Genomic DNA, 18,307 nt, shown 5'->3' with positions numbered 1-18,307 from the left:
TTCATTTTTAACTCAAGACCATATGACATGGTATGGAGTACAAACAGAACAATGACACACAGCATGACTAAAGTATAACAAATGTTACTCCAACAAAGGAAGGACATTCTTCAGAAAAAAAGCACCTAATAAACAAATAAGTTTTGGCTTATCTGATCGTAATAACAAAATTAATATAAACATGAATGGGTTTAATAACACTTTGGCAAATACCTTCGTCTGTAAGTCATTAAGCTTACATTCTAACATTCAAACAAAATATGATACTCACACGATTATCATCACAGAGGCTGCAGATCCTCTGGTTTCTATCCAGCCTTTATATCGCCCACTGACTTTAGGAATTCTGGTGTTGTTTACTCTACAATAACAAATAGCCTGACTGTACTTTTGGTTTTCATGCAACAGATACTTCTCCAGTTTAAACTCTTGCTTAATTTTGACATGTATCACATGATTTCATACTTCTGATCACGTACTGTTTCTGCTGCCAACAAATGGCCAAACAGTTAGTTAATGCAGGTCTGACTGAGCAGTGTCACAAATTAATCTAAAATAAATCAAAATAGACTCACCAGGGCTTTCAACTGCACTTCACTGTCTTCATCAGCATCAGGAGATGGAGTTTGCTCATCTGTCATGGAGATGACTCAATATAACTCAAGTATTTTCCAAACCCAAACCTCCTTCCAGAACCAAAAGTCATTTTGTGTCCATTAACAACCTGGTTTTGCTCCGAAATCATCGAAATCCAGCACTTGGTCAGTGACTTCTGGTGTCAGACACTGACAAAAAAAAGCCATCCGTTCACATCAGCATGATATGCATCATCAGGGGGAAGCGCAGTGGGACAACAAAAGGTGGAAGACCAAGAAAGGAGTGGGGGTGGATGGGTCCAACAACCACCGACCTTCACCCAGGAGGCCGGTGTTTGCTTCCCATAACATTGTAAAGCCAAACCCTGTTCTTTCTTCCTAAACTCAACCACACGCTTTTGTTGCCTAAACCCAACCACATGCGTTAGCTGTTGAAGGAACAGAAAAGTCAATTTGTCGTGTTGTACGGATGTCTGAAAACAGACAATGCGTGGAACAGGCAGAACTTGACACAGCATCCGAGAACTTCAACAACCAACACACCCAGGGTGCCTTGCAGGTCGTATGAGGACGTGGAAAGTCCATGACCAAACGTTGATATGTGACGAGGTCAGAGTGAGAATGTGTTATCATTGAACATAGTGGTTGCAGATCAGAAAATAGTCATAAGAATAATTTTTGTGAGGGCCTGTTGCAACATTTTGGAAGGAACTGTTGAACAATATCATTCTGCCGAAAGGGTTGTTGGTCAAAAAACATTTATTTAGTTTATGGAATTAAATGACAAACAATGTGTTATGCCATTCAGCTTGGGGGACTTGTTTCCCTTGTAATAAAATCCATAGGGTGTGGAAGTCAGAGTAAAAGGTTATTGATTCAGCAGTTAAATAATAAGACAAAAATCCAGCAAAACTGCCCGTGCCGTCAAACCTCTGCTTTAAGTGTCGTAGAGAATCATAAATTGTATAATGGCCAACACAAAAGATGAGCATAACATTCTCTGCATAACTTTGACACTCACAGCCACTGAGGAGGTCTCTGTCTTGGTCGTTTATTTCTCCTGGTGAATAGCCGGCCATAAGTTCCCAGCAGTGCGATGTGGGGTGTTTGGGTATGAAGGCCGGGCCTTTGTGCAGAAGGCCCGAGGGCAGCGGAGCGTGGCTCTTTTAGAGTTTGATTTATAATTGAAAGCTGTGTTTACATCATCTCTCCAGCCTCCGTAGCACAGAGAGCAGTTCAAAGCCTGATGAAGGAGGAACCCAGAAATTGAACCCATTAAAATAGGAATTTTTAGGGAAATTGGAGGAAGGGGCGAAGGTCGGGGTGGTCGCAGAGCATGGTGTTTACATTTGATTGTACATCATTGTGTACACTGGTGGTACTCTGAAAGGAGGGCAAGGAAATGTTAAATCATGTCTGACAGCTGAGCAATTGACCACGTCCTGGCTTTAAGGCTTGTGTTGTGGGAAGTTGGGAGACTCTCTGGGCTGAGATGGTGGTGGAAGCTAATGAGCAACCATTACAGCTGGTCTACTTCATGTAATTACACACACACACACACACACACACACACACACACACACACACACACACACACTGGCCATTTGGGGACATGCTGCATACAGCTATAATCATTATTATTCTGCTAGTGTCTCCAAAATGCCTGCTAGTAACAAAAAGTCATTATCTCTTAATGAATCACTGTTGAAGGCAAATATGTAAACATCAATATAAGAAACTGCATTAAAAACAAAATATATCAGTAGATGTGACAGGTAGGGAATCTATAGACTCAGGAGAAGTGTAAATCCTGCAACCAAAGGATATTCAACATGTTCTCATACCCAAAGAATAGGTTGTTTACCAATGACTCCCAAAGCAACATACATGACCCTTAACTGTTACAATTTTAAGTTAAGTTAAGTTTAAGTTAAGTAAGTAAGTAAGTAAACGCCAACACGTTCTTACTCCCAATGCGTCAAATAAGGCAGCTTAGTCAGTGGCCTTATGCTTCAAACTCTGACACTCTAGGCAGCCTTCTAGTGTCATTTCTGGATGTTGCCACCTTCGAAATTGCATATTCAATATGTGCTACATCCCTAATATGTGCACTATCATCATACTTTTGCTTGAGTAAACAGTAACATCTTTTTGGACGCACTGAGCTGTAATTACCACGTCTCTTCCTGAGAGCCTCCGTGCCAGCTGGAGACATGTAACCATGGCAACCCGTGATCATCAAAGCTCTTCCAGCAATTTGAAAAATATATAACGCTTAGCAAAATCAAATCTTACACTTAAGTTAAAGCTTTATTGATGTTATTTTATTGATGATGTCTTGGTTACTGTCTGTTATGAATGTTGTCTTCCACATTGCATTGTGGGATATTTTCATTTGCATACTGTAGTATTACATCGAGTACAATTCACATACTTTCGGTTACATACTACTAAGGTTTCGGACATACTGTTTTAATGTGCTAAATAACATGTTAGTATGGAATTTTGGACACAGTCAGTGTCTTCAGAATAAACTGCCATGTTTACATAAAAGTTTCTGCTTGTTACATCCATTGTCCTTTCAAAATAGACTTGGTTCGGCAAGCCATTTTGGTTTGCCGAACCAAAACCACTTGGTTAGGTTTAGGTGGCAGGCATCAGGCAACCATGTCAACTCATGACTTTAGTTGGTTAAAATAAGCCAACTTTGAGTTTTGGTTTCACACAAGACACAAACAGCAGCTCTCCTGGGTGAGAGTTCTGCTTTTGTTTGACCCATCCATCCATCCACCCTGACCTCCTCCAAACGCAGACTTTCTTGCTCTTTATACCACGTCAGTTACTCTGAGCGTCTAACATTGCTGTGGATGGGTTTACATTGTAGATAGTTGAAAGCCAAGTGCAACCCATACCAACAGTAAATGGTGCCATGTTTGTTAGTATCAGAGGCCGAGGGGTGTGCCTTAGTGTCAGTATTTGATGACCTGGGAATGGGAATGGGTTGTTAACGTAAGTTTGTTGTGTTACGTACATTACATATGTAAGTTAAAATAACTCAACATTGACTTTTGGTTTTACACTGGACACAAACAGCAGTTTCCTGGGTAAAAGTCCTGTGTTTCATCGATCCATCCACTCTGACGCTGACATTCTCACTCTTTGTACTACGTCACCTGACTATCTCCTTTGCTCCTGTCATAATGTGGCCTAACAATAAACATAAATGCTGCTTGTACTCAAATTTAATGGTTGTTTTTGGGGGAAGTACAGCCTAGAATGTTATTGCTTTTCTTTTTACTTGTGCAAATCTAATTTGGGGTTCAGAAGGAAAAGTATTGTAAAATTACTGTGTCATTTATACCTTTACTAAACAGGGATATCAATTCATAATTAAAAAACTGGTATACATATGCTGATTCAGACACTCGCAGTAAATATTTGCAAAGACAACAAACTCTGCCAAAAAACAGAATCCAAACATTTGAATCTTTGTTGTCATCGAGACAGGAGCTCTTTCATTTCAAAACACAAACTGCAAGACTTCTCTTAGTGCATGAAAAAATCCTCACAGATGATTACACCCACCCTGAATGTTGCTATTTTCAAAGTGAAACGCTCCAGATTGCTAATTAGTGATAATAATATTCAGTGGTTTGACTTTCATGGAGGCAATCACTTCCTCCGAGTGGGCGTCACCTTTTTTTCTCCAACTGGTACACGTCTTAATTTGGAATTAAAGTTGTTATAGTTTGATACTGATTATGAGACTAACTTTGTATACTAATCAGTTGGTTGTTTATGCTTCTGCAGTTCTCAATAACAGAATCACTCGTCGGGGAGCAGACAATAACCCATATGCCTAGTCTACCATCCCATGTTATTTTCTCTTCAGCAAATGCAATCGCCACTTCCCCTGCTGTGCAAATAATGATCCATGTATGAGATTATGAAGTATTCATGCAGCTCGTCAAATTTTTCCAGCTCCATTACCCGTCGTGCTCTGTGGAGACGTTCACAGTGAACAGTTTAACTGGATGGATTTACAAAAGCTCTCATCCCTGACCGTGTCTAACCTCCATGTCTAATTTATAGTAGCTGACAATTTACACCACTTCCCCTGACTCTCTTTTTCTACCTGTCTCTCTGTTACTGCGACGAGCTCTCTAACTTTGTATAATTTTACATTCATCGCGCTGTTGTGTAACAATAATGACCTCAAGTCTAGACCCACCCCTGGGCTCCTGGAAATATTGCATTTAATTAAATCGTGTTTGTGCACCAATATTATTTATTTAAATGCCGCACTAAATTGTCTCTAAACCATGTAATGGCTTTCCAGCTGCTTTGAAATCCTCAGCAGTGTCATTAGAGGCAAATTCAGAAAACTCCGTCTGAGTGGTACCCACAGGACAACAGTGATTCTCCTCAGTTAAGATGCAGTGAATGCCATAACACTGAATCTAAGTGCAGGTATGCTGATGTTTGTAAAAAGAGATTTACAAAACAACTGGGAGCTGTTTCTCCGCTAATGCTTTATTGTTAATTGTAAACATTGAATTGGGTTCTGAAAGTAAATATCACAACGTGCACAAGAGGCAGTGTGCGTCAAAACAAGTTTGCTGTGGCGTCATGAATAAACCAGGACACATATATTTACGTTATAAATTCAAAGGTCAAACTTCCTGTTTACAGCATGTATTTTTTGGGCTGTCCTGGAGTGCACACATAACATGCAAGGTCTTAAAAATGGGTGGCATCTCCCTTTAAAAGGTTGCCTCGTCAAAGCCACTCAACGTTTGAGTACCTATTCTTTAAAAAGCAGAGAGCGCCATCATGTGGTGTCTCTGTGCTCTACATCAAGTTTTTGTTTTTCTTTGTTTCCTTTGTTGTGAGGAGAGATTGTGTAAGCAGCTTTTTGATTTTATTTTTGAGTTCATTGATTTTTGACATTAACAAGTTACACAAAATATACAAAATTATGACTTTGAAAAATTGTAGAAAATATTATTAATATCATTTTATCCTGTAATTCTTTGACCCATCAGTAATACTAGATATGACGAAGTATGTAACACTGTTAGTTGATGGAGTCCACACAAACTGAAAGCACATGTCCACCCTGACGATTCTGATATCACCTTTCTACCCTTGTGTTTTCTTTTTGGTAGAAGATCTCTATCATAGACTGAAGCTCGGACTTGATGCAGTAGCAGTCACGCTTTGCTCTGATGTGACGCAGGATCTCGCTCAGATCTTCAGCTCTTTGGTTCCTGTACATCAGGATCACAGAGCAGCCAGAAGGGCAGAGGAGCTCCTCTCTCTCCAGAGCCAGCAGATCTGGAAGGTACTGCTTGGGGTCATGGTCCATCAGCACCAGATTGAGCCCCTCACTGGTCCCTTGATCAGGCTCAAGCAATGAACGCAAAGTTGGGATGGCCTCAGCTGAGCTGGATATCAACACCTGGAACTGAACAGGAAAAGAGGATAGATTCCCTCAGTTAAACTCTCTGTCTTTTGAGTGCAGTGAAATGAAAGCTCATCTTCCCTGGGTATACCTGGGAGTGTTTGAAGCCAGCCACCAGTATGATTTCCTCCCCAAGGTCTGCTGTTAGTGGGTCCAGCTCCACTGTGATCAGTCTGCCAGCAGGGGGTAGCAGACGCAGCAGGCGGACAGAAGTGTAGCCACAGTGCATCCCCAGTTCCAACGCTCGGGAGGGACGGACACGCCTCACCACTTCATCCAGTGCTTCACCTGGGAGGGATGACAGGAACAGATGTCCTTGCCCTGTCATATCCTTTTTGTATCTGTGACTAATTAATGACCTGAAGACTGATTTTTTAAATTTTATTTAAACATAGTGCACAATTTGTTTTACTGTGAACATGAATTTCTAAACAAACTTGAGTGGTGTATTATTCAGATAATGTGTGAAACTTCGAGCTGATAGACATGCAGTTACATGTAACATGATATAGAAAAAAATATTTAAAATAATACATTTCCTGTATTGATCTGTGAAATATTAAAATAAATCTTTTCTGACTTCGTAAAGACAATGTCTTGTAACTTAATGCATTTGGTAAATAAAGTGATTCCCATGCATACTGACCAATCTGTGGGCCGATGCAGAGGGAGGGGTGTGTGTCTGCGTAAAGGTCAAAGGTCTCCAGGACGCTGTCAGCTTTGCCATGTGTGCATTTAGAGAACACGAAGGCGTGGGTGCTCCTCACGCACACTCTCCCTTGCACCAGCCTCAGTGCCCACGCCAGAGCTCGATGGCACAGCGTGGCAACTTTGACACGATAACGACTGGATATCATGATGATGGCAGGAAGCAGCGGGACAGAGATGACCATGAGCCACATTTCAAAAGCTGTGAAGGAGACAGGAAGAACAGTCGAAGCCTGGGGATGAAAGGAGGAGAAAGTGAAATAAGTTTGTGGAACTCAGGAGTCACGCCTCCAGTTTAGAGAAGCAGGCTGGAGTCCGCCACTTAAAAAATGTTCCACCCAAATAAAACAATATCAGTTTAAGTGTACACTATATCAAGAGTGCTGTCACAGCTTCACCTTAATGTCAGATAGTGATTTCCAATGGGAAAATGAAGTCATTATATTGTTCTCTTCAAAGCCAGACTCCTCGAGAAAAACAGTGATTCAAACTGTTAGTTGGTTTGTGTCATCATGTGACTTTAGTGTTTAAAAGGGTTAGTCTGGATTCACCAAAGTCACACAATAACACAAACTTACTCACTGATCAAAGCAGCAGTGGTCCAGCAGCTCCTGTGTTCAGTGAGCTAAAATTGCTGTTTTTGTCAATGGAGTCTGGTGACTTTGACAAGAGCATAGATGGTAAACTAAAGCTGATAACAGCTTTCCTGTCAGACCCGACTGTCAGATGGAAAGATAAAGCAGTAATAAAATACTCTTAATTTGGCATATACACAAACACACATATAGATTTTTTTTGTGGGATTTTTCTAGGAGGCTAAATATGTTTTGTTGCCGACCCCTCCACAGCACTACATTGCTTAGCTTCCATGTCATCTCTTGCCTGCTTCTCCAAACTGGAGACATGCTATCTACTTCATAATACACTGACTATGGATAAGTATCACATACAAACACACATCAAAAATCCAAACTATATTAAGAAAAATGACACAATTTGTAGCACTTTTTTATTTTAGTTATTCTAATCCTGATTTTGGCTCATCTGATCTGGTTCTTCTTGAAACTGGATTATTATTTGTGTAAGAAAAAGAATTAAGAGTTCCAAGGAACAACCACCTTTAATTTTAGCAGATTATTTAGGCAGATACATATTTGTCATAAATAATTTTGATTCTGTTTCAGTAAAAGAATATGTTTTTAAAAATACAAACATTCTGTTTGTTGGCACGCAGCGGTCGAATGTTCACTGTTTCACATGTGATTTTTACTTTGGTTTAAAAAAGCATTTGTTACATCTTTGCCCTGATGGCACATTGCAAGGGGTAACTGAGACAAAACTGTGAACCCATGTTTGTATTGTTACAGTTATTATTATGACTAGTCATTTTTACTATTACTGAGGTTGCACAGCTCAAATTGTCAAAATGTTGGTTTGCTGCTCATTCATACACAGCACTTATCGGTAATAAGAGCTGGCATCATGGAGTGCATTTTTAAGCAATATCTGCTTAATGTGATACTAGTCCATATCCATTGAGTGTACAGTTTCCCACATACAGTTTCACATGGTGTGTGTTTGGGATACAGGTCATAGCAAATTGCAGATTAAATAGTCAACTGAACCCATTAAGAAGAGCACTGTATTCAGTTTTTGTGAATTTGATAGTACAATTGCATCATTGAAAGTACAGTAGTACCATTGGCAATAGTGGGATAGTTAGTGGGCTAAAACTGTACATTAGTAGTTGAGGTAGCATGTTGAAAGGCAGATATGTAGATATATATATGTTGTATTGACTTAAAAGGGAGAGCCACAGCGATCGGTCACATTTTAGCCATTTTTAAGCATTTTTCTGTTGTTATAGCGCCACCCAGTTGCCAATTAGAGTTAAATTTCTGTAGTCACCTTGAGGCGTCCTGTTCTACATATCTACCAAGTTTAGTAAAAATCAATATGGTGGTTAGGCCTAGATAAGAAATTAGCTCTCTAGCGCCCCCATTTTGTTTGATGGGGTCAATAATGGAGGGGTCCCCTCAAATTATGTGTGGTCATATGCCTACAAAGTTGCGTGGTGATGGGTGAAACCCTTGAGATGTTATACACCTTTATGTGATGAGCCACGCCCTCCGCAATATTTATTGCCTTATAGAAGCTCAGTTTTAGGAAGTTTTCCAACTTTTGCCAAGAGGGAACTTTAGATATTGGTCCCTAGATTATGTTCACCCAGTTTCATGCAGATCGCTCAAACTTCCTAGGAGGAGATCGATTTGAAGTGTTTTTCAAAAAATTCAAAATGGTGGAAAATCTGTATGACCGGAAGTTATGGGTTCTTGAGGCAAATTTGTTCTCTCCTCATGAGGAGAGGCATCTCTGTGCAAAGTTTCATGTCTCTATGACATACGGGGCATGAGATATGCCCTTTCAAAGTTTGCAATTTCAATCGGTTGCTATGGCGCCCCCCTTTGGCCAATTGATGTAATATTGCTTCATTCGCATCCTCCCATGACCCTCTACCACTGTGCCAAATTTCACATGGATTGACCAAGTCAGTGAGGCGATCATTATATAGTAAGATAGTAAGAAGATATAACCAGTAAAAACATTAGAAAAACTGACCTCTGGCGCCCCCTGCAGACACATTATGGTATCTATGTTTGCAAGAGCTTGTAAAAATGTTTCAGTTCCTAAATCATTACACCTTTTAAATGCAGGGATGTCAAACTATAAATCAAGAAAAGCAAAGAGTCTGCAGATTTAACAAATATGACAGTCGGTGATTTCACTGAATAAATCTGCTGTTAAGTTAGGAAAAAAAACTGCAGATGCTCAACCATCCTTTGTGAAACAACAACAACCAACCGCCACAGCATTTTGGATCACAACTGGAGTCAACCATCAGTTCTCAATATAGTAAGTGACCACTGCATCGTCTGTTTTCTGACTGATAGGTCACCTACAAAGAGAGAACACGCTCTACAAATTGTGTCTACCAATGAACAGAAACTGCATTTCTTTTTCTGTGTTAAAACATTATTTGCAAGCTGAATGTTTATCTTCTAGGCTCCATAAATGTATGTCATTTTAGGCAGTAGACAATCATACGCAAGCTTTAGTGCCACACCAAACATGACACAATGGAACAAACAAATCAAAATAGTAGGAAGATAGAACCTGATATGAATATGTAGTTTATGTTTTGCAAAACTCCTCCAGGTTTTAGTCTAATTCATCTTTATGACAGGTGCTGTCCTTGATTTAAAGGCTACTGTATCCTGGAATTAAAAAAAATACTGATTATACAACTTTATTAGTGCTTCTGTTAACATTACATCAATATTATTGTAATTATTAAGAAAATGAAAAGCATAATCAGGACATACAGACTTCTTAATGCAAAAGTAAGGACATATTAACAGTAGAGATGTAAAACTTGCCTAACTGCTGTCCAGGTTGAGAATAGTGCGTCCTGTCAAACACAGGTGGGACTGTCAACTCCTGAAGTCAAGAAGCTGAGCAGCATACTGGGAACAGCCGGCCTCCTGGAAAACAAACCACACACAGATATAATGGGACAAAGATCACATGAAAAAAATAAACACTTGACTGTTTCTGGTATCCAGGAAGCAGACGCCTGAGGAGCAGAGGGGAGGAGTGCTGAGTCTATGGTCTGTACACACCCTCTTTGCAAATGAACACACAGCCTGGCTGAAGCTCCTCCTCTCACTTTTCAGTACTGCTGCATAATTCCACAAGAGGTCAGCAAAGATGTAAGAATATCAGCCAGCATGTGGCCAAATATGAGTTCTGTAGGAACTAGATAAGTCTTAATTGGTGTCATCTAACCCAGGATACAGTTTAACATAAAACAGTTTAATGATGTATTGCATGGTGCTTAAATGCTGTGTGGCCTTTCATTCTGAGAAATATCCCTGACCATGCTGATTATTAAGGAGGCTGTTTTTGTTTTAAATTATTATTTCATTGGCCAAAGTGGGCATGTATTTCACTTTAACTGCTGTCATGGGCAAATCAAGTTGTTTTAATCCACAGCACTGAGACATCTGGCTTGTTTGTGCACTCTACATTACGTAACTGACTATGTTTACAGGTGGGAGTGAGATATCAAGTTTGAATAGCAGGTTATTGATTACAAAACAATGTGTCCAGGGGGTTAAAGTGCAAATGTGCTCATGTTTTGTGGCCAGCTGGAGGACTGCTCACTCTATGTCCCCCAAATTAGACGTAACAGTGGCCCTGACATCAAGAACTAAGATTTGACTGACTGAGGGAACTGACTTTGAATGTACCAAACTTTTTACTTGTGTTTAATAATGTTTTTAGACCGACACAAATCACAGAAAGCATCATTAGCACCAGAATCAACCTGATGAAGTGTATCAGAATAGATTATTAACAAAGATAAATACTATACTTTCCCTAATGGTTAATTGCCTCATAATGATCAGTGACTGGAGGTCAGAGTTTGGCCCTTTGTTTTGGGTGCCTTTGCTCTAAATCAGTGAACTCTCTCTCTCTCTCTCTCTCTCTCTCTCTCTCTCTCTCTCTCTCCCTCTCTCTCTCTCAGTTGCCCCATTTAGTCAAAGTGGCTGTGTGATCCCCAGTGTGTTGCTGCCCTCATTGGCTGGTGGTGGAGCGGCGCTGCTCTGTGTATTTTTGGCCATTGGAGCGGATCATACTGCGGTCTGCACGTCCTGTCAGTCCGGCTGCGGCAAGTTAGCGAGAAACAGCTAGATTATTACCGGAAGTAAAGCAGTTTTGCAATCAAAACAAGAGCCTAAACAAGTGGCCAATGGAGTAGAAGACAGTGGGCAGTAATAACACGGACAGGTAACACCATTAATTCATGACATTAGTTCTTATGCATTAAAAAACTAAAAACCTAACTGGTTGGTAAAAAAACAACAACTTTGAAAAAGACTTACCACAATTTTATTGCCAGCAGTAGCCTCCACATTAATATTATTTAAGATTTTTGTCTAGTTACAAGTTCATCACTGTTTTTTTTTTTGTTTGTTTTTCAGTCAAACATGAGCCAGAGGTGATAAATCTCCTTCTACTAGGCACCAAGGAAATATAAAGTGTAACCATGAAGTCATTATTAATTTTATTTTAAGTGTTTGTTATTTCATATTGATTAAATTGGTGTTTTTTTTTTACTTTATTTCATGACAACTTTTGTTTGTTTCTTTTTTGCTCATAGTCATAGACACGAGCAAATTTCAATTTCCGGTTACCTGTGTCGCTGATTTGTACCGCCAAAATAAAGATGTATATTCACTTCCGGGTGCCATTGACGTTGAGTTTGAGAAACAGTTGCAACTTGAAATGCTCCTTAAACTGTTCATTCAATGGAATAATAATAGTAATTTTCACTTCAGTTGGATTAAGGAGTCTTTGAGGAATCTGGAAATGTCTTCAAATGGCGGTAGGTTCATGTCTAACGCCACTGTTCGTCTTTGAGAAAGGGACAGTTGTGTTACTTTATCACGGTAATTAATCATTAGCTAACGTTAATTAAGTCCAGTTTAAACTCTCAGACATAACAATGACAATTAGCTTAAGAAAAGGCACAAAATGTGACTGTTAAATTAACGTTTGCACTTGGAACGGTTGGCAAGGAAGCTAACATCATGTTGGCTAATGCTAACGCTAACATTGCTAGCGTATGGTGCTACCGTTTCCTTGTCTCAAATAACGGCCATCCTGGATTTTTCCTAATTGCGAGTCCTTCCTATTTTTGAGTTTTCGAGATGCTGTTTAACTAGCATATCATATTTAATGGCACATTTTCCGAGTTCCTGTAACATTAGTTAAGCTGTAACATTATCAGCTAACCATAGGTTAAGCTAATGAGCTAATGCTAACTGTAACCTAACGTTCAGCTTTCAGCAAGATGTATGTTAGAATATGCTAAGAGTAAAGTTATCCAAATTACGTGCCAGTAAAGCGTGTTATAGCAAGGGCGGATGTCACCGTACTAATAGTAATACTTAAATATTATATTTGTGTTATCTTTGAATGCGCCCAATCATGGTGTATGTTCCTCGACAGAAGCTTTTATTCTGAGCGGTCTTACCGGAAGCTGCGTGAGTGACTGTGGCTGACTTGACGCTGGTTGTCTGCCCACAGACTCCAACAGGAGCGATACTGGAGAGCAGCAACTGGTTCGTTCGCCTCGTCGGTGCTGCTGCTGCTGCAACACCTACAACCAACGGAGGAGAACGGGCTGGCCGACACTGTTCACGACTAATTTTGGTGGAATAACGCGGCACTGAGCTGCTTTCACACCTTTGTACAGGCTTTAATACTTGGGAAGCAGAGCTTCTTCGCCAATGGCAAGTCCGGTTGCAGACATAGGACAGTCTCATCAGCATCACCCTGTGACCGAGTCGGCCGCAGAGTCCGCGTTTCAGGAGGCGCAGAAATGGATAGAGGTGAGTCACGGAGCACAAACGCTGTTTCAACTCCTCAGCACTTTGCTTCCCTGTCACGCAGGTGTTGTGTTGTCATTGTGTGGCCTTAGTTACAGGTTTGCACCCGTTGTCTGCAGAGTCTCCTCCTTCAAACGGCAGTTTGATTTTATTGCTTCGTCACCTGTTGAAAGGTGACTCAAACTGCTATAATTTGACTCAGATACTAACGAAATCTTCCCAGTTATACTCCTTTGAAGTTCCTGTAGTGGGTTACAATGTGCCTGTTGCTCAGTAATTTTGAGAATATGTTGAATTTACTGGTATTTTATTTCTCTGCAATATAACAGTCCTATAATGATTTGCATCTGAAATCCAGTAGGGAGCTGATAACTACCACAGTACTCTCAAAATAGAAAGTTACATGTTTAATCTCTAATAATATCCTAATTGCAGTAATACATTATATTCTAAATAGGATATTGAACACAGTTGTTGTAAACCCACCTAAATGTTGCAGCAGGCTTTCAGTTGTTTTTAGTGGTGGCTATTGTACAGTAGCAGTGGCTGCTGTGGGGCCTGGTGCGTGTTTGGCTGAAAACAATGAATGCATCATGTGGAATGGATTTTTGCCTCATTGCGAGCCTGCTGAACAATAATCACACAAACGAGGTTTTGTTCTGGGAGAATTTCAATCACGACACATGCCTGCCCCCATTGCTTTTGACTCTATCATCCTGCAGTGAGCTGTCCTCTTGTCAGCCTTCAAAACATTGATGACTAGCTGATTATCTGTTGCATGTTGATGGAATGCAGTCACAGCTTTGCAGATTTACGGGAAGACACAGTAAAAATCAGATTGGAAGCCTGCTGAGGAATGAAGTGAGTGATTCAGTGTAGCAGGGGCGTTGATAAGGATTATGGGGCATTTGTACAGGAGGGCGCTGCCCCCCCCCCCCCACAATACTCTGCCTTATTTACATCATCGACAAGAATAGTGTTACTTTTATACCCATGATTAGCTGTGGCAACTGCATGTCTACCAGACATCCCCTCTTTAAAAAACAGAAAAGGTTGAAGGTAACTTTTTCTGACCAACACATTCTCACTCTGATGTCGTCACACATTGACGTTTGGTCATGGACTTTCCACATCCACATACAACCTGCAAAGTACTCAGAGTGCGTTGGTTGTTGACATTCTGGGACACTGTGTCAAGTTCTGCCTGTTACATACAGTCTTTTTCAAAATAGATGCACTACGTCAGTACAACACTGCAAATTGACATTTTCGTTTTTTTCCAATAACAAACACACATGGTTGTTTTTAGGCAACAAAAACACATGGTCAGGTTTTAGGAGAAAAAGAACAAGGTTTGGCTTTAGAATCTGACAGGACGCGAACACTGCTCTCTCGGGTGAAAGTCGGTGTTTGTTGGACCCATCCACCACCCCTCCCACCTGTCCCAGTCGGACTTTCATCACCTAAAATTTCATCCTTGTCCAGCCACATTTCCCCAGAAGCCCCTGGGTGCCGTTAAACTAAAACGCCAACTGGCCATGTGTCATGCTGACATTAAAAGATAGCTTTTTTTCTTTGGTTTCTGATGCTGCAAGTCACTGCCCAAGCACTAGATTTCAAAGGCTTCGGAGTGAGACCAGGCTCTTCTGACCATTGACAAATGGACATATCATTTTAGTTATATACAATTATTTCTTTAAGTATATATTTTTTTCTTTTCCACAAAACTGTTGGAAAAAATCACTTGCTCCATGTCTTAAAGGTGAATATGTACTGGTTTTCCTTAGCCTTGTAAGATAACACTAAATACTGTTAGGGCCCCTAGGAAAACATGATGGGCACTTTTCTTTTTTCTCAGTGTTTGTAGACCAAATGATTAATCGAGAAAATAACTACTCTGTAATGAAAATAATTGCTTGTCACTAGCCTTGCATATAGCCACACTTATCTCACGTTGTGCCAGCACTGGAGAAAGGTATGGCACAACTTATCACAGTTCCGCACTGGGGTAAAAACAGTTACACTTGTCACACATGTTTTAGACCATGCTAAGCCTGGGATGAGATGATGGTGCCCTTGCAAAATAGTGTTGTGGTGGAACTTGATCTGGTGGCATATTTGCATGTCGGGAGACGAGTCCTGGTATTAAAATGGCTAACTTCCCACAAAAGGAAACACCACATAAAATAATAAAATATGTTTTAGTGATTAGGCTGCTAGCTTGGAGGTTGTTGTTGTTTAACGCACAGGGCTAAAATGAAGTGTGGTGACAGGCCTGACAATGGGAAACTAGTTTTGTGTAGCGACAGGTTTAAAAGCACTGTTACTGGTTATTTTTGTGGTCTGTGTGGAGAAAACACACATTTGTTTTCCACTTGTTTTTTGCTAAAACATAACAGTTTTAGTAGAGAATGTTCAGCATACACGTGTGCCAACATTGCCATGTCTTTAACTGCTGTGTCTATAGTTTGATTTAGATTGTATTTGTTCTAACTTTGTACTGTTCAGCTGATAATAATGTTGTAGTAAGTGAATGTTGAACATGAATGACTTATAACCCATAATGAAATATTTTCTGAGAAGTGTAAACATATTGGACTATCACCGGTTGCTAGCATCTGGCATCTGGCATCTGGCATTTAAAAAAGCAATATCATATTTGTCCAGTGTCAATAATTCTGATTGGTGAGTATTGGTTAGTAGACAGTTTGATAGATCTCATGTGTTTTTTCCCTGTGTAGCACCTGTATTAAGACCCTTTATAATTCCAGTGTCAATTTGATAAGCCTGAATAGCGGATATATAAGGCCATATTGTTTAATCCCTGTGTATTTATTCAGTCTTTATTATTACCAGCTGCCACACCGCATCTGTATTGGTCAGACTGTTCCAGTTGTCATTTATAGTTTTACATATAACCCATCAGCCTGTTAGATTTCTCATTGCTGCAACTTGACTTGGTGCTTCTGTATTACCAAGAAGACGATTACAATATTTTTATACAATCTAAAGCGTAAACTTCTAATTTGTGACTAGTATTTTTTGGATGTTTTCAACCCTGAGTATGGTACTAACAATCTGATATGTTTATGTGCAGTTATTACTGTACTCAGTTTAAACTAATCAAGGTGTATTAAATCTCAAAGTACTATTGAAAATGACAGATCCTCTTTAAGAGTGTCAGGCGCCGTTACAGACCTATTTAGCAGAACCAAACTCCTTGGAGGCCCATATCAGGTCTTTAAAAAGCCACTACTGACCTAGAATCTCTGAGGCAGATCAGGGCTGATAGCTGAAAAGGCGGCAGTGAACTGATACCACTCCTGTGTTGTTGTTCTTCTATCACCCTTGCCCTATGGGGACTGATTTCATTACCCATATTCACCTGGTAACGGTCTTTCAGTCACCTCAGGGAAGCAGACATAGGTCACTAGATCCTGAATGAATGGAACATACAAAGCCTCTGTCAGCATCCCAACAGCCATTGTGTGACTGCTTATATTCAACTGCTGTGTCATATATGGTGTCAGGACTTGAGGCTAGAGGTTATAACAACAGGTCTTCTGTTGGCCATGTATTGTCAATAGCAAAACATGTAAAGCAGCTCCAGCCAGCATCCTCAAAGTGGACTTGTGTGCTTTGTGTAGTTCACTTCGTAAGCCATACGTCCCTGGTTGTAAGTGAAACTTTTGTTGTCATTGTCCTTTGTTTTGTCATTTGTTTCATTTTAGATTTGTACTTAGTCGTTAATTGTAATTGTAAATGTTTATAGTACCTCAAAACCCATGTGTGCAATGTTCTGACCTTCCAAAAGTGTGCCATTTAAAAACAATGGTTGTCCATGTTACATATACAAGAAAACAATCAGATACCGATGTGTCTTACAGAGGCATGTTTGATTACTTTCTCGTGCTATTTTATGGCCTGTTCCCACCAAGTGAGGTTTTTTTTCCCTCAATAATCTGGAGCAGTTACTCTTAAATTTTGGTTTGTTTTGGCGGGTGAGAATAATTTGAACTCAGCTGTGCACTAACTTAGCACAAAGAAAACCCTTAAGACTCCTGTTGAAAACTAGATTTATGCCTCTTTGGCAACATGTTTGGGTGGTCCCGCCAAAAGCACATCCGGAGTAGAAACTGATTTATAGTTCAACGTAAGATTTTAACCTGTAGGTTGCTATAGCACCACCATAACTATATGTAGACATATTCTTTATCATAGATTTATTATACCTAAAGAAACTGCCCACACATGTTGCGACATAGGAGGGTTTGCACTGTCAATGACTTTGCTAGCTAAATCACAAAACGCGTTTTTGCAGCAACTCGCATGGAGACTATTTCCATTCAATCACAAAGAAGCAATTGTGTTTATGTTCTTTCATTCACAAGATGGATTTTATGAAAATCACTTGCTTGATGAGAAAATATAAATTTGTTTAGAGTTACTGAAAGGGAAAAGATAACTGAATCGTGACCTTGCAAAGCAAGTAAGGCTCACTAACATCCACTTTGAATTACAAATCTCAAATGTGTCACCATGGGAGCTGAGCTCAGACAAATGGCAACAAATGGCATTCACACTTGCACACATTACTTCCTTGCCTGTCGCTTCTTCTCACCATCTCGTCATTAACACTGTCGCTAATGATGGTGTTTAGGCTCCTCTGTACTTCAGAAGAGCCTGACTGGCCCTTTGATGAGGTTGATTGATTTGTGTCATATAGCCACAGGGCGTTTGCATGAACGGAAACTCAGTAAAATTGCCTGACTGGTTCTTTTCTTCAGCACACATCTTTATGGTTTGATTAACTGGCTTTCTTCTTAGTAGTGGTTGAGGGCTATTTTTTGCTGTTGGCAGATTCAAACCAAAGCATAACTATGAGAAAATAACTCTGTCGGAGTTGTGTAATTTCATCACTTGCCTTGTTATGATTAAAGACATTTCTGGAGGAAAAACATTCAGCTGATAAATTAACATGAAGATTTCGCATTGGAGCAAATGGAAAAACGGTTAAATTATGTAACCACAAACTTCCAAAGAAAAGCTATTCCAGTTTGGCACAAGGAGTCTAATATGATATC

At 40.0% G+C, this 18,307-nt stretch overlaps 2 protein-coding genes and 1 long non-coding RNA gene across 10 annotated transcripts in view; 2 read left to right on the top strand and 1 right to left on the bottom strand.

Moving 5' to 3' along the window:
- The window catches only part of LOC117261015 (uncharacterized), an 88,134-nt gene extending 82,234 nt beyond the window's left edge, over positions 1-5,900 (top strand). Inside the window, exon 3 of the long non-coding RNA XR_004501994.2 lies at positions 5,765-5,900. This is a non-coding gene — a long non-coding RNA (uncharacterized LOC117261015). The remainder of the gene's footprint in view (positions 1-5,764) is intronic.
- LOC117261013 (catechol O-methyltransferase-like) lies at positions 4,990-13,003 on the bottom strand. Its single transcript, XM_033633196.2, has 5 exons — positions 12,869-13,003; positions 10,206-10,310; positions 6,707-7,001; positions 6,152-6,348; positions 4,990-6,063 (listed from the first exon to the last, which is right to left on the bottom strand). The coding sequence occupies exons 3-5, from the start codon at positions 6,960-6,962 to the stop codon at positions 5,731-5,733; spliced, it is 786 nt and encodes a 261-aa protein (XP_033489087.1). The 5' UTR covers positions 6,963-7,001; positions 10,206-10,310; positions 12,869-13,003; the 3' UTR covers positions 4,990-5,730.
- LOC117261010 (LIM and calponin homology domains-containing protein 1-like) overlaps positions 11,445-18,307 on the top strand; it is a 122,311-nt gene continuing 115,448 nt past the window's right edge. For 6 of the 8 annotated variants that reach the window (XM_033633192.2, XM_033633191.2, XM_033633184.2 and 3 more), the window contains exon 1: positions 12,944-13,226. In XM_033633192.2, coding sequence (XP_033489083.2) covers positions 13,125-13,226 — 102 coding nt within the window. In that variant the 5' untranslated portion in view covers positions 12,944-13,124. Of the gene's footprint in view, positions 11,620-12,921; positions 13,227-18,307 lie in introns of those variants that run through there. The other 2 variants (XM_078169546.1, XM_078169548.1) reach the window with 2 other exon arrangements.

This window comes from Epinephelus lanceolatus, chromosome 7 (assembly GCF_041903045.1).
Source record: "Epinephelus lanceolatus isolate andai-2023 chromosome 7, ASM4190304v1, whole genome shotgun sequence".
Classification (NCBI taxonomy): Eukaryota; Metazoa; Chordata; class Actinopteri; order Perciformes; family Serranidae; genus Epinephelus; species Epinephelus lanceolatus.
Note: the sequence above shows the minus strand (reverse complement) of the source record. Positions and strands in the feature narration are given on the sequence as shown.